The following is a 22226-nucleotide window of genomic DNA, read 5'->3' on the forward strand; positions in this document are numbered from 1 at the left end:
AGACTAAGATTCACTCCCATGGGGGTGCATCTTCCTGGCAGCATTGGACACGACTCGCAGGAATGAGCCTGGCTCTGGCATCGAGGGATTGAAAATGCCTTCTTGACCAAAAGGGGGAAAGAAAGGTAACAAAATAAGGTTACAGTGGGTAAGAGATTTCAAATGGAGTCAAGAGGCTATCCTGGAGGTTACTCTTATGCAAGTTCCAGCTAGATATCCCAAATGGCCACAATATGCCAAGCCCTAACCATCAGTAGTCCCTAAATATGTAGTTCCCTATCTAAGACTCTATAAAAATTTCACTCACTAAGTTTATTTTTCAGAAACTTAAATCCACCAGAGCGTTCCTATGCCAGACAAGTCCTAAAACCCAGAGGCAACCACCTCTTTAAGAACATCAACCAGATGCAGCCCCCTTCCCCATAATGTTGACACCCCTTTTCAATATGAACAAGTTAGGGTGGTTACTGCGTAGACACCCTGAAGATCGAGGAAGGGGTAGCAACAGACAAGATAGGATTTAACAAAAGATTAAGAATACTGAAACGACATATAAATTTTTTTGATGGTAGGGTATTAGAATAGCTAGAAGGAAATAACTGAAATGGTGGAATTTTAACCTATAACGTTTGAAATGTGCTCTCTAGCTACTTGTGAAATTGTACTTTGAAAGTTATCACCTTCCTGTATATATATTGTATTTCACAATAACAAAATAGCTGAAACTGTGGAACTATAACCCATATCATTCTTTGAAATTACCTGTGTAACTACTTGTTAAATTTATACTTTGAAAGTTATCACCTTTCTGTATATATGTTATATTTCACAATAAGGGAATAACTGAAATTGAACTCTAACCCATACGTTCTTTGAAATTTGCTAACTACTTGTTAAATTGTACTTTGAAAGTTATCACTGTTCTGTATATATTTTATTTCACAATAAAAAAATTTATTTTAAAAAAATGTAGTCACTTCCCTCTCTTGTTCCTGTTCTCCAGAGGCAACTACTTTTAATTCCAAATCTGTCAATAATTTCTTTATATTGCTACTTCTAAATTTAATGTATTTTCTGCTGACTTCCTGTATAGAATATGAAGATTTAACCTCTTCCACTCCTTTATCCTTTAACACATTCACATTATTCTTGCTTCCCTACTCTACCAGAATGATCATATAGTAATTTTCAGTTAATATTCATTGTTTTCATTTTATGATTATGTAATCACTATTCACAATTGAGCCATGTAGTATAATTTTATTTTCCCTTCCTTTACAACGTTTTGTTTTACCTAGATTTAATGATTCTTGTTTTTTGTAATCAACTGTGAACTGTTCCCTAGCTGTGGGCCGCCTTTCAGTACATTCAGGCTCATAAAGTATTCTCTCTGTGACTTACGTGTAAGAAACCGCTCCTGGATCTTTATGACTGCCTCTAATCTGGATTGGTTGGTTTTACTCCCTGTATTTGTTCCATAGTTTTTGGGTCTAAAAATATATTTTCATCATCATGCAGGTTTCTTTTTTCTCCTTTGTTGTTATCTTCCTATTTCTTAATTTACTACCCCAGTTTGGTGGAGCACATTCTCTCAAAACTTCCTGTGAAAGAATGCATGATTGGAAAATTTTTGAGACTATGCCCAGAAATATATTTATTCTGCTCTCACATTTTAAGATAGCATTCTAGGTTTAAGAATATGTTTCTTTCAGAATTTTGAAGGCAGTGTTCCATTGTCTTCCAGTGTTTAGTGCTGTTTAGAATTCTGCCATTCTCATACTTGATCTTTTATGAGAGAACTGGGTTTTCTCTCTGGAACTTTGTAGAATATACTTATTTTCCTGAGTCTTCTGAATTTTCAAGATGAGGTACCTTGGGGGGGGGGTCTACTTTTATTAATTGTATCAGGCACTCAGCATGCCTGGAAATTTAAATCTCTTTGTTGTGGAAATGTACTTATTTTGTTTATTATTTCCTTCCCTCTATACTTTCATTGCTCCTCTTTTGTGGTTGTTCTCTGAAATTTTTTCCCTCTCTCTTCTCTTTCTCTCTTATATTCTGATTCTTTGTCCTTTTGTTTTGTTTTCTGGGAAATTCCTGAGCGTTATCCTCTAACCATTTAGTTGAAAATTTCTGCTGCATTATTTTTAATTTCCATGAGCTGTTTCTTATTCTCTGATGGTCTATTCTTGTAATTTCCTGTTCTTATTTCATGGATGCAATATCATCTTTATCTTCAAAGAGTTTATTAATTTAGAAGGTTTGTTTGTTTTTTGTAATTTGTTGTTTTTGTTTTTTTTTTTAGGTACCCTATTGTTGATGCCTTACCTTGAACACTTTATGGTCTTAATGCTGTAACATTGTAAACAAATAACTTCCTTTATAAAAGCCAATCCATTTCTTGTATTTTGCAAATGGCAGCATTAGCAAACCAGAACAAGTAACTTCAGCAAGGATGGCCAGTTGTGTCCAGAAAAACTGTGTAGCTGGGAAGGCATGTGGCTGCCATCTGCTCCAGAGTTCTGGTTTCAAAATGGCTTTCTCCCAGGAAGCTCCTCTTTAAGCATCTTCTTGCTCCAAGGTTGTGTTCTCCAAAATGTCTCTGTAAGCTGCTCTGAGTTCCTTCTCTTTTTAGCTCTTTTATATGGCTCCAGTGATTTAATTAAGACCCACCTTGAATGGGTTTGGTAACATCTCCATGGAAATTATCCAATCAAATGTCTTGCCCACAGTAAATTGAGTCATATCTACATGGAGACACTCAATCAATAGGTTCCAACCTAATCAGCACTAAATACATCTTCCCCACAAGATTGCATCAAAGAACATGGCATTTTGGGAGACATAATACATTCAAACTGGCAAAGCATCCTTGTGAAAAATCAATTTGCCAGTGGCTGAGAGATTTCAAACGGAGACAAAGGGACATTCTGGAGGTTGTTCTTATGCATTATATAGATATCCTTTCTGGTTTTTAATGTATTGGAATACCTAGAAGGAAATACCTGAAACTCTTGAACTACATCCCAGTAGTCTTGATTCTTGAAGATGATTATATAACTATATAGTTTGCACTGTGTGACCATATGATTGTAAAATCTTGTGGCTCACACCCCCTTTACCCTGTGTATGGACAGATGAGTAGAAAATTGGAAACAAAGAATAAATGAATAATAAGAAGTGATGTGGGATATGTTTTGGGTATTTTTTTTTACTTTTAATTTTATTCTTATCTTTTGCAATAATGAAAATGTTCAAAAATAAATTGTAGTGATGAATGAACAACTATATAATGGTACTGTGAACAATTGGTTATACACTTTGGATGATTGTATGGTATGTGTATATATCTCAATAAAACTGAGTTTAAAAAATCAGTTGGCCATAGACCTGATGGTTTATTTCTGAACTCTAAATTTGATTCCAGTGGTCTATTGGCTGATATGCAGGTCCTTGTGACTATGCCATGCTCTTTCTATTACAGTGGATTTGTAATAATCTTTAAAATTGGGAAATGCAAGTTCTCCAACTTTGTTTTCCTTCAAATTGGTTTTGGCTATTCAGGGCCCCTTACCTTTTTTTTTTTTTTTTTTTTTTAATAATAAATTTTATTTTGAAATAAGTTCAATCTTACAGGAACAGTTGTAAAAACAGTACAAACCCTATACATAGAACTCCATCATACCCTGACCCCCCTCCCCCGATACCCCGATCCTTCACCTTTAAGATCCTGTCACACCACTGTCTCTCTCTTTCCCTCCCTCTCTGCCTCCCTCACTCCCTAACACCCATCATCTATTGTTCTGTCCTCTGAACATATCACAGCAAGCTGCACATATCTTTGAACAAACAATATAATTCACATACACTTTTCCCATGGACAAGAACATTATTTTATGCAATCTCATTAAATGCAGCTAAGAAGTTCAAGAAATTCAACATTGATATAAAGCTTACATTCTATATTTCCTTTTTTTTTTTTTTCTTGTGTCCCATCTGTGTCCCTTTGAGCCTCCTCTCCTCCAACCTCAGATCCCATCCAGGATCATCCTTGGCATTTAATTGTCATCTATTTAGACTGTCTTATTTTTTTTTTCCATTGTGGAAAGATATATATAGCCTAAATCTTCCTATTCCACCCCTCCCTAGCATTCCATTAGTGGGATTAATCACATTTAGAATGTTGCAATGCTATCACCTTCTGACCATCCATTTCTAGAAGTTTCCCTTCACCCCAAACAAAAACCCTACTCTCATTTCTTAACTCCCCATTGCCCCTTCCCCTACTTCTTGGAACCCCTACTCTACTTTTCATCTCTTTGGTTATATTCTCTGATACTTTCTTTGTGATTACCATGGGGCTTAAATTTAACCTCTTAAATCTATAACAATCTTGTTTTTCTTTGATACCAACTTAACTTCAATAGGACATGTAAGCTGTGTTCCTATACTCCTCCATTCCCCCACCTTTATGTAGTTCTTGTCAAGAATTACATATTTTACATTGAGTCCAAAACCACCAATTTATCATTACAGTTTATGTATTTTAGATCCTGTAGGAAGTAAATAGTGGCGTTATAAATCAACAATACAGTAGTATTGGTCTTTATATTTACCATGTGATCTTTACTGGAAATCTTTATTTCTTCATGTGGTTTCAGTCAATTGGTTAGTGTCCCTTCCTTTCAGCCTGCTTAGGACTGATCTACTGGTGATGACGTCCCTCAGCTTTTGATTATCTGGGAATGTTTTCATCTCCCCCTCATTTTTATCCTTCAGGTGTTTATGAATTCTCCAAGTCTCTGATGGTTATTGACTTCTATTTGTATTCTATTGTGGTCAGAGAATGTACTTTGAACAAATTCATTTTTTTTATTTTTTATTTTATTGAGGCTTGTTTTTATGTCCCCGCATACAGTCCATTCTGGAGAAAGATCCGTGATCACTAGTGAAGAACGTGTGTCCCAGTGACCTGGGATGTAATATTCTATATATGTCTGTTAAAAGTCTCTATATCTCTCTCATTTCTTTGTTTCTCTGTCGGTAGGGCTCACTTTAGTATCTGAAGTAGGGCAAGTCTTCTGTTAGCAAACTCTCTCAGCATTTGTTTGTCTGTGAAAAATTTAAGTTCTCCCTCAAATTTGAAGGAGAGTTTTGCTGGATAAATTATTCTTGGCTGGAAATTTTTCTCTCTCAGAATTTTAAATATGTCATGCCACTGTCTTCTCGCCTCCATGGTGGCTGCTGAGTAGTCATTACTTAGTCTTATGTTGTTTCCTTTGTATGTGGTGAATTGCTTTTCTCTTGCTGCTTTCAGAACTTGCTCTTTCTCTTCAGTATTTGACAGTCTGATCAGAATATGTCTTGGAGTGGGTTTGTTTGAATTTATTCTATTTGGAGTTCACTGGGCATTTATGCTTTGTGTATTTATATTGTGTAGAAGGTTGGGGAAGTTTTCCCCAACAATTTCTTTGAATACTCTTTCTAGACCTTTACCCTTCTCTTCCCCTTCTGGGACACCAGTGAGTCTTAAATTTGGACGTTTTATTTTATCTATCATATCCCTGAGATGCATTTCAATTTTTTCAATTTTTTCCCCATTCTTTCTTTTGTTCTTTCATTTTCTGTTCTGTGGTCCTCAAGGAGGCTGAGTTGTTGTTCAGCTTCCTCTAATCTTGTATTATGAGTATCCAGAGTCTTTTTAATTTGGCCTACAGTTTCTTTAATTTCCATAAGATCTTCTATTTTTTTATTTACTCTTGCAATATCTTCTTTGTGCTCTTCTAGGGTCTTCTTTATGTCTTTTTATATTCTGTGCCATGCTCTTCTTCAAGTCTTTTATATCCCGTGCCATGCTCTCATTGCCTGTCTGTAGTTCTTTGATTAATTCTGCCAGGAACTGTGTGTCTTCGGATCTTTTGATTTGAGTGTTTGGGTTCAGGTTCTCCATGTCATCTGATTTTATCATATGCTTTAAGATTTTCTGTTGTTTTTGGCCTCTTGGCATTTGCTTTATTTGATCTTTAATTTGTTAGAATTGTAGCTTGGTGACATACACTTTCTCTAACTAAGCAGCAGATGTCATCCGTGAGTCACTTATTCCCCTCAAGTCAGTTCTCCCCAACTTTGTGGTGTGTGGGGATCTGATTCTTTTGGGATCCAATTGGTGCACTTAATTTGGGTGTGTTGTCGGTGCTGTCTGCCCTCAATGAGGGGCGTGTGCCTGAGCAGTTAGGGAGGAAGGGCAGGTTTATCAAACCTCCCAGGTGTTCCCGGAGATTTAAGGCTGTTCTCTGCCGCTGATACAAAAGTCCTTGGTATTGGCGTAGGTTCCCTGGGATTTCCGAGTGGTTCCCCCCTCCCTGCTGTGCTTTTCCAGGACCTCTGCTGAGGGGGGGAGGGCTGTGCCACATCACAAGTGAGCACCGGCCTCCAGGGAAGCCCTGGGCCGCCAGGCTGTGTAGGGGCATTCCCAGCCCGCTTCAAAGACGGTTGAATGGGACGCCTTAACTTCCCCCTTTCCACACAGCTCCGCTCTCCCATCTCCAGGACAGTCAGCCGTGGGTGTATTCAAGGCCACTGTCCATGGCCGATATTGTGTCGTGTGAGCGGTGCTGCGGGAAAGACTCCTTGTCAGGCTGGGTTTCTTGGCTCGGCTCTGTGCTTTGTGTTCAGCCCCGGGCAGGAGTAGCCCCGCCCGCTGGGGAGACGGCTGCAAGTTGTGCGTCTCCCGTTTGCTCCCCTGGACCCAAGACAATCAGCAGTGGGTGTGGGAAGGGGTATCCTCCACCCTAGACACCGAGGCGTTTGTCCAGACCGCTCCCATTTTATCTGCAGCTGTTCCCGGGCTTTTTTTTTTTTTTTTTTTTGTAAAAACGCCAGCCCACCGTTTCCCCACACTGCCGCGTGGCCGAGGGACTCAGCCGACACACTCACTCGTTTCAGAATGCAGACTCCTGGTTTCACCAAATGCACGTTCCCTGTGGCTTTAGCAGAACGTGTCCGTCTGGTGCTACTCTGGAAGTGGTGTTCTGGGTCCTTTCTGTTTTTTTATCTAGTGTTTTCCATGGAGGTGTTTTTTTCTCTGTCTCACCTAGTCGCCATCTTAGGTTCCTCCCTGTAATTTGTTTTTAAGGCTTCATTTGCTTTATGTTTTGTTTGCTACAAGTTGCTTTTTCTGTTTAGTTTGCCTTCTGGTTTTCATATTCGAGACTTTTCTTGAGGTCTCAAAATTTTGGAAAATGGGGATGTATGATAGAGCCTGTTGATTGTGATCTTCATTTTAGGATCATCGTGCCGATACATTGCATTTGGTGACAGCCCTCTCTTCCTCCACCCCCTGCCAATGTTGGTATTCTTTAGTCTTTCCTCTTGGACTGGTTACGTTTCCTAATGAAAGTTCAAGTTTTCTATCTGGCTGCCAAAATTCTGGAAGCCAAATGGGATTAGAAGGGTGATAATCAGTTCAGAGCTCCACTCCTCAGCTCTGTTTGAAAACTCCCAGGCCATAGACTCCTTGTTTTACTCTTGCCAGAGGGAAAACAAACAAACAAACAAAAAAACTCCAGTCTTCTTCTGGTTGGGAAAGGATAGTCATTTGACTGAATATGGCCTGACTGCTTCTCAAACAGATTTAAAACATATTTTCCTATTCCGCCTTCACTGTTATTTCCAATGCTATCTGGTGCTACCATTCCACAGCCTTTTGGTGGGATTTGAAGTATAAATTGTGTTGCTTTTGAGCTTTTTATGCTGTTTCTCTCAGCTTGCTTAGCAGTTGAGAAATTGAAGTCAGTTACAAATTATTCATCTGCTTTCTTGCTTTCAAAATTTAGTTGCTGTTATTCTTCCATGTGTTAGTTCTTATAGATTTATGCTGTTTTTAGAATCTATTCATTCTCATTGAGTGGAATTTTAGAAAATAGTGAGAATAAATGCTTGTATCCAATTCACCATCTTCAACAAAAGGAACCCCACTTCTGTTTTTAATCCCAGAGGCTTCATGGTGTTTGAATCTTTGCTGTAACCTCAATTGATTTGTTTTTAAAATGTACTAGAAGCTGTCTTAACTGACCTTCACCTAACTACAAGATTAATGCATGTTCTCCATTCCCTGTGTGAAACACATTACTAGATGCCTACTGCAAGAAGCAAAAAGCTACTCTTGAGTATATCTATATACTTCAACTCTTGCTTATAGTAGAGATGTGTACTTGCAGGGGTCAGTTTATTCTACTTTAAAGAAATACACACTGGAAATAGTTGATAGATGACAGTTGTTATATAAGAAAGAGACCATGGAATTTAATGAAAGAATACATGCAAATTTTAATTTAAAATAAAGTGTTTATACTTTGTGAATATCATTTTTTTATGATTCTCTGCTTTAACAGCTTTGAATTAACTAAACAACTGCAGTTCCAAATATACTGAGTAACAGCTTGTTCTAAAATGACAAAGAAACTTTGGTTCAAGTGTATGGTTCCGCCATGTTGCATGCTAAATTTTCACATACTTGATAACTTAATTAATTGTTTTGTTTAGTTCCAGATGTTGAAGTGAAAGGAGAATGTTCTTGCTATTATCTCTTGTTACAAGGAAGTGGCAATAGAAAATGTAAAGCAACATTGTTTCACTCAGCCAACCAGATTAATGGCTCATTTGTACTCAATTTAATTCATGGAATGATGAAAGCCAAAACAGAAGAAACCCAACTGAGTAAGTGTTAACTTTGGGTAGGAAAATATTTTTACACTTACTTTTATGTTTAGTTAATTTGTGTGTTTTAAGTGGAAGAAATATTAGACATTTAGTGAACTTATTTTCCTCAAGTCCATTTCCCTTTTAAAAAATTTACTTTTAATTTTAAATATATTGTAACATATTTTTACAATTTAGAGAATCAATTCCTTTTTACATTATACCTAGTAAAATTCAGTGAGTCATTCAGTAACTCCAAATATGAAATGTTAATTATTTTCCACTTTAGGCACAAATTATTTTTCTACGATGTATTTCTCATTTTCATTTACTTTATCTGAAGTCTCTTATTCTATTTTATTGTTCATCTTTCTCTTTTCTCTTCAAGCTTTGCATTTTGGTTATCTATTGTTGTATGACAAAACTACCCCAAATTTTGTGTCTTAAAACAACAATTTATCATTATCTTTCATGGTCCTGTGGGTTGACTGGGCTCTACTGGATGATTCTGTTGTGAGGTCTCTTAAATCATTGCAGTCACATGGCGGCTGGGGCTTAAGTCATTTGAAGGTTAGACTGGGTTTGGTGTCCAAGATGGTTCCTGGGCTAGGATGACTGGAACAGTTAAGGGTTGACTTTCTCCCCACACAACCTTTTTTGTTTGGTGGCTAACTTCTCTTAGAGCAATTGTTCCAAGAGTCAAGGTGAAAGCTGCAAGGCTTTTTATGACCTTGTTTCAGAAGTCATGCAGTGTCACTTTCACCGTTATTGGTTACATAGGGCTAGCCCAGACTGATTGTGAATGGCACTACACAAGGGGTGTAAAGTAGGAGGCATAGCTCCTACTAGTCTCTAAAGGGGCCACCCATCTGTGTTTTCTGTAGGAGTTTCAATAGTTGAGCATATAGAGAAAGAAAGAAGGATACAGGGACTTCTATGCTACCTAAATTTCTTCAATTTTAAAAGGCAGGTCAAAGTGTAAAATGCTAAGTAATTAGTATGTTTATTTTTTCCTGCTTAATTATTATTATTTTTACTTTGAAATATGCAAGATCAAGAGAGGTAAGTGGTTGACGTTTTTTGTTATTAATCATGTTATAACACATTTCCTGGAAATTTATTATTAATTATTGGCATAGGGCATCTTTAATACTGGCTTTTTTCTACTTCTTAGGCTTTCCTTTTGACTTCTTATCACTTCCACATTTTTCTGGGGAGCAGGTTCTACAGAGAGAGAAACAGTTAGCTTGTATTCAAGCTTTGGCTTTGAAAGAATGTCTGAGTAAGTAAAGATTTGTGTTTCATCTTACTGTAAGAATGTTGACTTGTACAGAAATAACGCATCCTTATTTTCACCTAACTTGATCGTTCTTGTACACTTTTTCTTATACAAATGTAAAGCAACATTGATTTACTTGGCCAACCAGATTGTTTTTTTGGTATGACACTCATTTATAGAACTATTCTTGCGTAGAGGTGATGTGGAATAGAAGAGGTCTGTAGCCTTTTTCCCCACCAGATTCAGAACATTGCTGTTTATTTGTAGATCACTGTTAATGTTTGTAAAAAATTTTGCCAAGCACATTTTGTATTTCATTGTTTTTACCTATATGATGGAAAATATACCAAAGTTTCATTATTCTGGTTAGTATAGATCTCTTCATGAAACTTCCCTTTATATGTTTTTGGGAGCAGGAGGATAGAGATTATAAATAGAAGGAAATGCAAGTCTAGAGAAATTAATATATTAACTTGAGCATTGATTCTTAGACCTTAATCATGAGCATCAATGATAACTAAGCACAGTGCATACATTGAATGAAGTTGACATTATGAATTTTCCTTATTCAGAAAATTAACACATTTTGAAGGGTCATAATTTAAGGGTTTTTTTTTCTATTATTAAATGTTAGTTTGGTTATGAGTCTTACTGTGGGTTTTTTTTGTAATAAATATTAAGCATTCATTATTACCTAATATGAACTTATTTTAAGTAAATAACTGATACAGTATTTCTAAGAAATTGATTCATGTTTTGGAAACTTAGTTGAATAGAAAATGTTATGATGAATTATAGGAAAAATGATATTAGAATTAAATAGGCATATTATAAAATAAACACTACTATTAATTCTTTAAAAGCATTATTAAAATATCTTGGATTCAGTACCCTGTTTATTCAATTAAGAGTAATTTCAGAATATTTGGTCTCAATTTTTCATGTTAGGATTATTTACTTTTTTAATTAGGTAATTGTGTAGTCTTGAACTCCTCCAACCATTGTTTTTTTTTTTAAACTAAGAAAATGAAAATGATGTTAGGAAATATAATTAGAAAGACAAATCCATTTCAATAAAAGGTAGTACATGCTAAAACCAAGAAAAAAATAAATCCTGGAAACCAACCCACTATTCCTGCAGTTGTAAAACCACTATTTCACACATCAACCAGCAGTATTAACCACCCTTCTTGACTTTGTTCTATCCCTGCCAAAGCCCCCCTTTTGGCCTTGATGTCTATGCCGTGAGTCTCCTAGCCATTCTTTATGCCTCAGTTCCTTCAACATCTCTGCTGCATTCATCTTCATCGTCACTTCTTTTCTTCAAATTCCCTATCAGCAGAAGTGTGTTTGTAAGTGCAAGGAGCTCTCTGATGATGGTGTATCTCCTGTTTGAGAAAGAAGAAGCCTTACCCCAGTAGGGCCGTCCATTCTGGGTAGCCGTGACTAAAATTTCTCTGGGGAGATGGTGGGGGGAGGAGGTTGTCAGCAGGAGAGGAGTGCTAAACAAATGCTGAAAGGGTAGAAGCACCAGCAGATGAGCTATTACAGAGGAGGCAGTGTAAGGATTCTCTAGCACTGGGCAATCGGCAAGTATAGGATCTAAAGTTAAAGGAAGATTGAAAGGTAGTAACTTCTAGAGCCAACATAAAATGTGTATCCATAAAATGGCCACTTTCATTGTGAAGCATTAAATCTTGATCAGTGATCCAGTTAATCTAATTTGTGATGAAGATAATTGCTAGACAAATCTCTTCTCTACCCAGAGAACTAATACTGGATTTAAAATTTGAGGTCAAAGATACACCTGTTTAGAATTCCTGTATCTCAAGAGGCAGAGGAAAATGATAGGAAAACAAAGCTTCTAATATAAGTTTTAGTCCCTACTTCAGTGATTTACAAACAAGTGAAATATGATTATAATCATATTGGAGTTGATACACATAAGTCATTTATACATGTTGAAAACTAAAGAATGTAATGGAAACAGCTTTCTTTGAAAAAAAAACACAACAGTTTGATATTATTACCAAGATTGTAGTCCTTGCGAGCAAAACAAAAGATGTTAAAATTATCAGCAAGACATGGAGTAAGAGAAAAAGAGAGTAAAGTAAGTTAATGTTACCTTCTTACTATTTCCCTGCCTAGTACAGAATCAGAAGGAGCAGCTGGAAGGGTTTCCCAAAAATTTACTCACAACTCAACCATGACACTTTTGAGGCACTTTGTTTTTTTAACCACATATAAAAATCAAGTAAAATATCTGTTAGGTTTTAGTTTATTTTTTAATAATACTTGATTTTGATTCAGTGAATTTATTTTTACTAATTATAGCAAATACTATTGTATTATATGATATTTTAAATTGGTAGTTTTATCGTTTATATTTTGCCTGATTGTTTTGTAATTTATAATTTTTTGTATTTGGAAATATTAAATATCTTGTCTCAAATTTTTTTAGAAAAAGTTTAAGAATACTGAACAATTTAAAAAAAAAAGGAAAGAAAAGACCAGTCAATATGATGCAAACTAAGTACCAAAACAGCAGTATTGTCATTTTGCTCCAGGATTGCTGTGCTAATCTGAGCTCCCCACATCTTTTTTAAATTGACAAAACCTGTAACAAACCTGATTGATACTCAGCCTGCTGATTCCTTTAGTTATTATGCATATATATTTCCCATTGTAAAAAATCCTTAGATATCACTGGCTTTTTTAGGGAGCATTCTTTCCTGACTCATTTTTAGGCTTTAGTCCAATATTTTTCTCTGAAATATTTATTTATCTGCTATTTGTGTGCAAAGTTATTTCTGTGGAGATTATTTTTCTCCCCAGGTAAATGATCCTGCACAAAATCCTATTGAACTTCATCTCTGTTCTCTTTATTTCTCAATCATCAAAGTCAATATAAAGTCTTATTCTGCTTTCCAAATTGCCCAACATTGTAATATAATTGACAGTTTTAATAAACATAGGTCAATTCATTATTTAAGTATGTTTTTAGCATTAATAAAAATGTAAGCACTAGTTTCTGAACCACATTACTCATGCAACTTTTGGGTGAAAAGAAACCATTGATAGATTTTCATTTTAGAATGGCTCCCAGTAATGAAGCTTTTTATTTTTTGACTAAGAAGGCTTAATAATAGCACCATATGTTACAGCTCTTACCTTCCCATTACTAGTGTTCTTGACTACAGAGATTGTGTGTTATTCATCTTGGATTAGATATGGAAGGACCCTACCAATATCCATGTTAGTGATTTGGGATTTTGCAGTCATGTATCACAAAGCTTTTCTAAAGTAGAACCCTGAGCCTGGCTACTTCCTTCTAAGTCTTCTTCCTTTAATTATTTATGTAGTAACCTCACATAGTATAATATAATATGCTTTATTCCTCTTTGTCTAAGGGCACAGCGCAGTGCTTTGCAGGAGGTAAGTACTCAATAATAATGTCTGTTGAATTGAATTCTCTATGACTTTAGTGTTTCCTGTTATGGAAGAAAATGCTGTTCATCTAGAAGACTTTTAAAATGAATTTTTTTTATCAAAGTAATACATGGATGTAGTTTAAAACTTCAAATGGTCCTAAAAGGCTTAAAATGGAAAACAACAGTGTTCTACCCACCCCTCCCTGCCCTTCAGTCTCTTTTTTCCTAAGCAGCTCTGCTCAGCTCTTCCAGCTGGTTCTCCTGGCATTTCCTTCATTTTTCTAAATAATAGTGTGTGCAGCTGTTTCTTGATGTAACAGTTTCACACATTATCTTAACTTCCCAATATGGTAGATGAAGACTTAGCTTTCCCGCATAATTTTCACTTTGCCTTTCCACCCCTTGGATTTTGTTAAATCCGTTGTAGTTTTAATGTTATGATTATAACTATATAAATAAGTTTACTCCTGAGCCATGTAATATATGATGATCAACTCTCCTTTCTTGTTTAATCCTTTATTTTTCATAGGATTAATAATCACTTTATTTTTAATTTGCCCACTGTTTTGTACAGCCAAAATATTAATTTTTCGGAGGTTCCAATGTCTCTGCCATGCACTGTCATTAACATTTAGTTTCTTTTTATTTCTCTCTTCCCCGTCCCCCCATCTCTCTTTTTCTTAGTGTGTCTTCCTTAGCTCTACTATGGAATGATTGCTCTTTAGACCTGCTGACATCTTGAAGATTTCCCTTTCTTCTTCTTGCCTTTTGGAATCTTCTTTTTCCTAAACCCCTTGATTTTTTCTTGGGTTAGTCCCTTGTTTGATTGGAGCATATCTTCAAGTAGCATCTTGAGTAAAAGTTCACGGTTAAATTTTTTTAATCCTTGCTTGTCTGAAAATATTTTTACTTGATTGATAATTTGTAAATAATTTTAGGTTGAAAATAATTTATTCTCAAAATTTTGAAGACATTGCTCCATTGTTATTGTCTTTTTTTTCCTATAGCCTTTAAAAAAATTTATTTTGTTAATTCCAGCCTTTTATTCTGTGTCTATTTTTACTATTCTAGGGAAGTTGTAGGTTTACAGAAAAATCATGTATAAAATACGAAGTTTGCATATGTCACCCTATTATCAACACCTTGCATTAGTGTGATACATTTGTTACAACTGAAAAAACAAATTTTTATAATTGTACTATTAACTATAGACAGTACTTTACATTAGAGTTCCCTGTTTGTGTTACACAGTCCTATGGGGTATTTTTTGAAATTTTTTATTCCAGTAACATATATACAACCTAACATTTTAACCACATTGAGACATATAAGTCAGTACTGTTAATTACCTTCACAATGTTGTGCCACCATCACCACCATCTATTACCAAAACATTTCCATTACCCCAAATAGAAATTGTGTGCAATTTAAACATTAACTCCCCATTCCGTCCCCACCCTTGGCCCTGGTAACCTATATTCTGGTGTCTGGATCTCTGAATTTGATTATTCTAATTATTTCATATCAATGATAACATACAATATTTGACCTGTTGTGTCTGGCTTATTTCACTCATGATGTCTTCACAGTTCATACATGTTGCCCATGTATCAGAACTTCACTCCTTTTCATGGCCTAATATTTCCATAGTGCATATATACCAAAATTTGTTTATCCATTCATCAGTTGATGGACACTTGGCTTGCTTCCACCTTTTAGCAGTTGTGTATTCTTGCACTGTGAACACTGGTGTGCAAATATCTGCTCAAGTTTCTGCTTTCAGTTCTTTTGGGCATACACCTACATGTGGGATTGCTGGATATGGTAATTCTGTAAATTTCTGAACCACCAAACTAAACTGTCTTCCACTGTGGCTGCATTATTTTACATTCCAACCAAATAGAAATGAGTGTTCTGTTTCTCCACATCCTTTTCCACACTTGTAATTTTCCTTTTTTTTTTCCAATAGTAGCAATTGTATTGGGTATATAATGGTCTCTCCTTGTGGTTTTGATTTGCAGTTCCCTAAAGTCTAATGATGTTGAGCATCTTTTCATGTGCTTTTTGACCATTTGTGTATCTTCTTTGGAGAAATGTCCATTCAAGTTATTTGCCCATTTTTTATTGGGTTTTGGTCGTTTTATTGTTGAGTGGCTGTACCATTATACATCCCACCAGCAATGAATAAGAGTTCCAATTTCTCCACATCCTCTCCAGCATTTGTAGTTTCCTTTTTGTTTAATGGCAGCCGTTCTAATTGGTGTGAGATGATATCTCATTGTGGCCTTAATTTGCATCTCCCTAATAGCTAGTGAAGATGAACATTTTTTCATGTGTTTTTTAGCCATTTGTATTTCTTCTTCAGTGACATGTCTTTTCGTATCCTTTGCCCATCTTATAATTGGGCTGTCTGTACTATTGTTGTTGAGTTGTAGGATTTCTTTATTTATACAAGATATCAGTCTTTTGTCAGATACATGGTTTCCAAATATTTTTTCCCATTGAGTTGGCTGCCTCTTCACTTTTTTGACAAATTCCTTTGAGGTATAGAAGCTTTTAATTTTGAGGAGTTCATGGTATCCTCACAGTTCTTTTTATTTTAGTGGGGTTGGTAGTAATGTCCCCCTTTTCATTTCTGATTTTAAACAACCCATTTCAATCCTATTTGCCTTCAATATAACTCTGATACTTATAATCCCATTAACAAACAGTCATCATTCCTATCCATTCCCATACCTTTGAATTCACCATCATTAGCATATCTGAACATATTAGATTATCATTCCCCCTCACTAGCTTCTGTCTACCACTAGTCACCATTATTCTACATTATAAGACATTGATTTTACATTGTTCAGGGAGTTCATGGAAGTGGTAACATACAATATCTCTCCTTTTGTGTCTGACTTATTTCACTCAGCATTATATCATCAAGGTTCATCCATGTTACCATACGATTCAGGACCTTGTTCCTTCTTACTGCTGCATAATATTCCATCGTATGTATATACCACATTTTGTTTATCCACTCATCTGTTGAAGGACACTTAGATTGTTTCCATCTTTTGGCAGTTGTTGTAGGATTTCTTTATATATGCAGGATATCAGTCTCTTACCACATATATGGTTTCCAAATATTTTCTCCCATGGAGTTGGCTGCCTCTTCACCTTTTTGACAAAGTTTTTTGAGGCACAGAAGCTTTTGATTTTGAAGAGTTCCCATTTATCTATTTTTTCTTTTGTTGATTGTGCTTTGGGTAGAAGGTCTAAGAAGCTACCTCCTATTACTAGATCCTATATTATCTTCTAAGAGGTGCTATCTCTTACATTGAGGTCTTTCATCCACTTTGAGTTCATTTTTCTATAGGGTGTGAGGTAGGTGTCCTCTTTCATTCTTTTAGTTACAGATATGCAATTCTCCCAGCCCCATTTGTTGCAGATACTGTTCTGTCCCAGTTCTGTGGATTTAGGAGCCTTATCAAAAACCAGTCAACCATAGATCTGGGGGTCTATTTCTGAACTCTCAATCCGGTTCCATTGATCAATATGTCTATCTTTGTACCAATAACATGCTGTTTTGACCACTGTGGCTTTATAGTAGGCTTCAAAGTCTGAAAGTTAAGACCTCCTACTTCATTCTTCTTTTTTAGGACATTTTTGGGAATTCAAGACCCCTTTCCCTTCCAATTAAATTTGATAGCTAACCTTTCCAAGTCTGCAAAGTAGGTTGTTGGAATTTTATTGGCCTTGCATTGAATCTGTACGTCAGTTTAGGTAGAATTGACATCTTAACAATGTTCAGTCTTCCCATCCATGAGCACAGAATATTTTTCCACCTATTTATTTCTTTTAGTAAAGTTTTGTAATTTTCTGTGTAGAGGTCTTTTACGTCCTTGGTTAAGTTTATTCCTAAGTACTTGATTTTTTTAGTTACTATGGACGCATATTGTCTCCTCAGTTAGGTCATTACTAATGTATAAGAACATTACTGATTTATGTGCTTTAATCTTGTATCCTGCCACTGCTGAATTTGTTTATTAGCTCAAGTAGCTTTGTTGTCAAATTCTCAGGATTTTCTAAATATAAGATCATATCATCTGCAAATAATGACAGTTTTACTTCTTGTTTTCCAATTTGGATGCCTTTTATTTCTTTGTCTTGGCAGATTGCTCTGGCTAGAACTTCTAGCACAATGTTGAATAATGGAAGTGACAGTAGGCATCCTTATCTCATTTCTGATCTTAGGAGGAAGGCTTTTAGCCTCTCACCGTTGAGTACTGTGCTGGCTGTGGGTTTTTCATATATGCCCTTTATCATATTGAGGAAGGTTACCTCAATTCCTACCTTTTGAAGTGTTTTTATCAAAAAGGGATGTTGAATTTTGTCAAATGCTTTTTCAGCTCTACTGAGATGATGATCATCTGATTTTGTCTTTCAATTTGTTAATGTATTGTATTACGCTGATTGATTTTCTTATGTTGAACCACCCTTGCGTGCCTAGAATGAATCCCACTTGGTAGTGGTGTATAATTCTTTTAATGTGCCTTTGGATATGATTTATAAGTATTTTGTTTAAGATTTTTTCATCTTCATTAGGGAGATTGGTCTATAGTTTTCCTTTTATGTAGTGTCTTTGGTTTTGGTATCAAATTGATATTTTCTTCATCAACTGAATTAATTACGTAGTGTTCCTTTTTCTTCAATTTTTTTGTAAGAATTTCAGCAGAAATGGTGTCAATTCTTTTTCAAAAGTTTGGTAAAATTCCCCTGTGATGCCATCTGGCCTTGGGCTTTCATTTTTAGGTAGATTTTTGATGACTGATTGGATTTCTTTGCTTGTGATTGGTTTGTTGAGGTCTTCTATATTGTTCCGGTTTGCTAATGCTGCTGTTAAGCAAAATACCAGAAATGGATTGGCTTTTATAAAGGGGTTTATTTGGTTACACAGTTACAGTCTTAAGGCCATAAATTGTCCAAGGTAAGGCATTTTAACAATCAGGTACCTTCACTGGAGGATGGCCAGTGGCATCCGGAAAACTTCTGTTAGCTGGGAAGGCACGTGGCTGGCATCTGCTCCAAAGTTCTGGTTTCACAATGGCTTTCTCCCAGGACGTTCCCCTCTAGGCTGCAGCTCCTCTTCAAAATGTCACTCTCAGTTGCTCTTGGGGCATTTGTCCTCTTTTGGCTTCTCCAGAGCAAAAGTCTGCTTTCAAGGACCGTCTCCAAAATGTCTCTGTAAGCTGCACTCCTCTCTCAGCTCCTGTGCATTCTTCAAAATTTCCCTCTTGGCTGTAACAAGCTTGCTCCTTCTGTCAGAGCTTATAGAGTGCTCTAGTAAACTAATCAAGGCCTACGCTGGACAGACAGGGCCACACCTCCATGGAAATAATACAATCAGAGTTATCACCTGCGGTTGGGTGGGTCACATCTCCATGGAAACACTCAAAGAATTACAATCTAATCAACACTAATATGTCTGCCCACACAAGATGCCATCAAAGATAATGGCATTTTGGAAGACATAATACATTCAAACTGGTACATATATCTCCTTAGGTCAGTCTGGGTTATTCATGTGTTTCCAGGAAATTGTCCATTTCATCTAAATTGTCTAGCTTGTTGTCATACACTTGTTGATAGTACCCTCTTATGATTTTTTTTTTTTTTTTAATTTCTTCAGGATCGTTAGCAATTATCCCCTTCTCATTTCTGATTCTGTTTTTTTGGGTCCTCTCTTTTTTTGACTTTGTCAGTCTAGCCAAGGGTCTGTCAGTCTTGATCTTCTCAAAGAACCAACTTTCGGTTTTGTTGGTTCTTTCTGTTTTTTGATTCCTGTGTCATTTATCTCCACCTAATCTTTGTTACTTTTTTCCTTCTGTTTGCTTTGGGTTTAGTTTGCTCTTCTTTTTCTAGTTCTTCCAATTTTGAGGTTAGGTCTCTGATTTGAAGTCTTTCTTCTTTTTTAATGTAAGCATTTATATCTATGAATTTCCCTCTCAGCACTGCTTCATTGCATCCCATAAGTTTTGGTATGTTGCATTTTCATTTTCATTCACTTCAAGATATTTCCTTATTTTGTTTCTGATTCCATTTTTAACCCATTGGTTGTTTAAGAGCATGTTGTTTAATTTCCACATACTTGTGAATTTTCCATTTCTTCCTCTATATTGATTTCTAGCTTCATTCCATTGTTGTCAGAGAATATACAATGTATGAATTCAATATTTTTGAATTTATCAAATTTTGTTTTGTATTTCAACAGATGGTCTATCCTGGAGAATGATCCCTGTGTGCTCGAGAAGAATATGTATTCTGTTTTTGTTGGATGCAGTGTTCTATATGTGTCTGTTAGTCTAGTTGGTTTAGTGTATCATTCAAGTCCTGTACTTTGTTGATCTGCTGACTAGAAGTTCTATTATTGACAATAGTGTCTTAACATCTCCTACTATTAATGTAGAACCATCAGTTTCTCCCTTCAAATCACTCAGTATTTGCTTCATATATTTTGGGGCTCTGTTGTAATTGTTACATCTTCCTGTTGAATTGTCTGCTTTATCAGTATATGTTGACCATCTTTGTCCTTCATACCTGTTTTTGGCTTAAAGTTTATTTTACCCAATATTATTTTAGACACCCCAGCTCTCTTTTGGTTACTGCTCACATGGTATATTTTTTTTCCATCCTTTCACCTTCAATCTACTTGTGTCTTTGACTTTAAGGTGAGTTTCTCACAGATAGCATATAGTTGAGTCATGCCTTTTTATCCATTCTGCCAATCTCTGCCTTTTGACTGGAGAGTTTCAAACATTTACATTTAAAGTTGCTACTGATAATATGGGAGTTTCATTTGCCATTTTGCTATTTAGCCTTTATATGTCTTAAACCTTTTTGTCCCTCATTTCCACTAATGCCTACTTTTATATTTATTTAATTTTTTTTGTTTTATTCATATTGAAAGCCTTCTCATTTCTATCTGGATATATTTTTCATCTATTTTCCTTGTGGTTACCATGTGGTTGAAATTTAACATTCTAAATGTATGACAGTCATATTTGGTTTGATGCCACCTTAACTTCAATAGTATGCACATTTACTTTTTCTATTCCCCTCTGTCCCCCACCCCACCATTTATTTTGTACATGTTACCACTTATATCTTTATTATGTCTTTATACATTGTATGTCCAAAAACCTAGATTTATCATTACTTTTTATATACATTTGTATTTTAGCACCTGTGGGAAGTAAGAAATGGAGTTACATACCAAACAATACAGTGCAATAAACTGGCATTTATAATTACCCAAATGGTTACCTTAACTGTAGTTATTTATTTCTTTATGCTGCTTTGAACCACTGTCTAGTGTACTTTCCTTTCAGTTTGAAGAACCCTTTTAGCATTGCTCATAAGGCAGGTGTAGTAGTAGGGAACTCCCTCAGCTTTTGTTAGCCTGAGAATGTCTTAATGTCTCCCTCATTTTTGAAAGAGAATCTTGCTGGTTATAAAATTCTTGGCTGGCAGTTGTTTTGTTTCAGCACTTTAAGTATTTCAACCCACTGCCTCCATGGTTTCTTATGAGAATGCTGCACTTAATTTAATTTGTACTCCCTTGTACATAACATGCTGCTTTTCTCTTGTAGCTTTCAGAAGTCTCTTCTTGTCCTTTGCACTCAACTCCTATGTGTCTGGGCATATTTCTCTTCATGTTTATCCTAATTGGTGTTTGTTGGGCTTCTTGGATGTGCATATTCATGTCCTTTGCTATGTTTGAGCAGTTTTTTCTTTCATTATTTCTTTGAATATTCCCTTTCTCCTCACTTTGTCCTCCTCCTGGGACACTTGATGGTATCCCGCAGATCTCAAAGCTGTTTTCTCTTTTTCTAATTGATTTTTCTTTCTGTTCCTTGAACTGACTCATTCCAATTGTCTTTTCTCCAGGTTCAATGGTTCTTTATTCTTTCAGCTCCAGTCTGCTTTTGAAAACCCTTAGGGTATTTTTCATTTCTGTTATTGTGGTTTTCAATTCCAGATGTTCTGTTTGGTTCCTTTTTAAAATTTTTACCTCTTTATTTAGTTTCATATATTGTTCATTCATTGTTTTCCTGATATCCTTTAGTTCTGTGTATTTTACTTCCACACCTTGAGGATATTGAGAAACATTTTCTTAAAGTCTTCCTTTTGATGGGCTATCGTTTCCTGTTTCTTTGTCTTGTAATATTTTGTTGTGCACTGTACATTTTAATATTTTAAGGTGTTAACTCTGAGATTTAATCCCTGAGCTGTATGTTTCTTGAATTTTGTATCTAGCTAGTGTCTTATGACAGATATTCTTGAGTGCCAGGAGCAAACAAAACAAAACAAAACAATGCAAAAAACACCTTTCACAGACTGCAAATTGACCTTGGTATGGTCAGTGCTGTCCTTAAGAGCTCAGCCCTCCTATCAAGAAGGTCAGCCCAGGGCAAATGCAAAGTACAGTGTCCCTCCTGGCCCTTCCAAGTCTGTGTTTTTTCCTGGACTTGTGCTTACTGTGGTCTTAGGAATTCCTTGTTTACAAGAATTTGAATGCCCTCTCAGCTTCTCAGGAAACAGACCTTCTCCCTTTCCTGAGACTTAAAGCAGGTACAACTTTTCCGCTGGCTGAAGATTGAATTGTTTCTTACACTGGTTTAGCTATCCGGAGCTGCTGTTGCTTGGAGGGCAAATTAGAGGGTAGGAATGGGGAGTTGGAGAGGAGAGGAGTTCTTTCCCAGCAGGAATGAGACCAGGATCCTACAATGGGAGCACAGCAGGCTCCACATAGCCCTGGGGAAGGG

The 22226-nt window shown here is 36.0% G+C and overlaps 1 protein-coding gene across 1 annotated transcript in view; it reads left to right on the top strand.

The window, feature by feature from the left end:
- LOC119509478 (MDM2 binding protein) overlaps nt 1–22226 on the top strand; it is a 116740-nt gene that overhangs the window by 49366 nt on the left and 45148 nt on the right. Inside the window, 2 exon segments of the mRNA XM_037803522.1 lie at nt 8545–8718; nt 9875–9982. Coding sequence (XP_037659450.1) covers nt 8545–8718; nt 9875–9982 — 282 coding nt within the window.

This window comes from Choloepus didactylus, chromosome 14, assembly GCF_015220235.1.
Source record: "Choloepus didactylus isolate mChoDid1 chromosome 14, mChoDid1.pri, whole genome shotgun sequence".
NCBI classification, from domain to species: domain Eukaryota; kingdom Metazoa; phylum Chordata; class Mammalia; order Pilosa; family Megalonychidae; genus Choloepus; species Choloepus didactylus.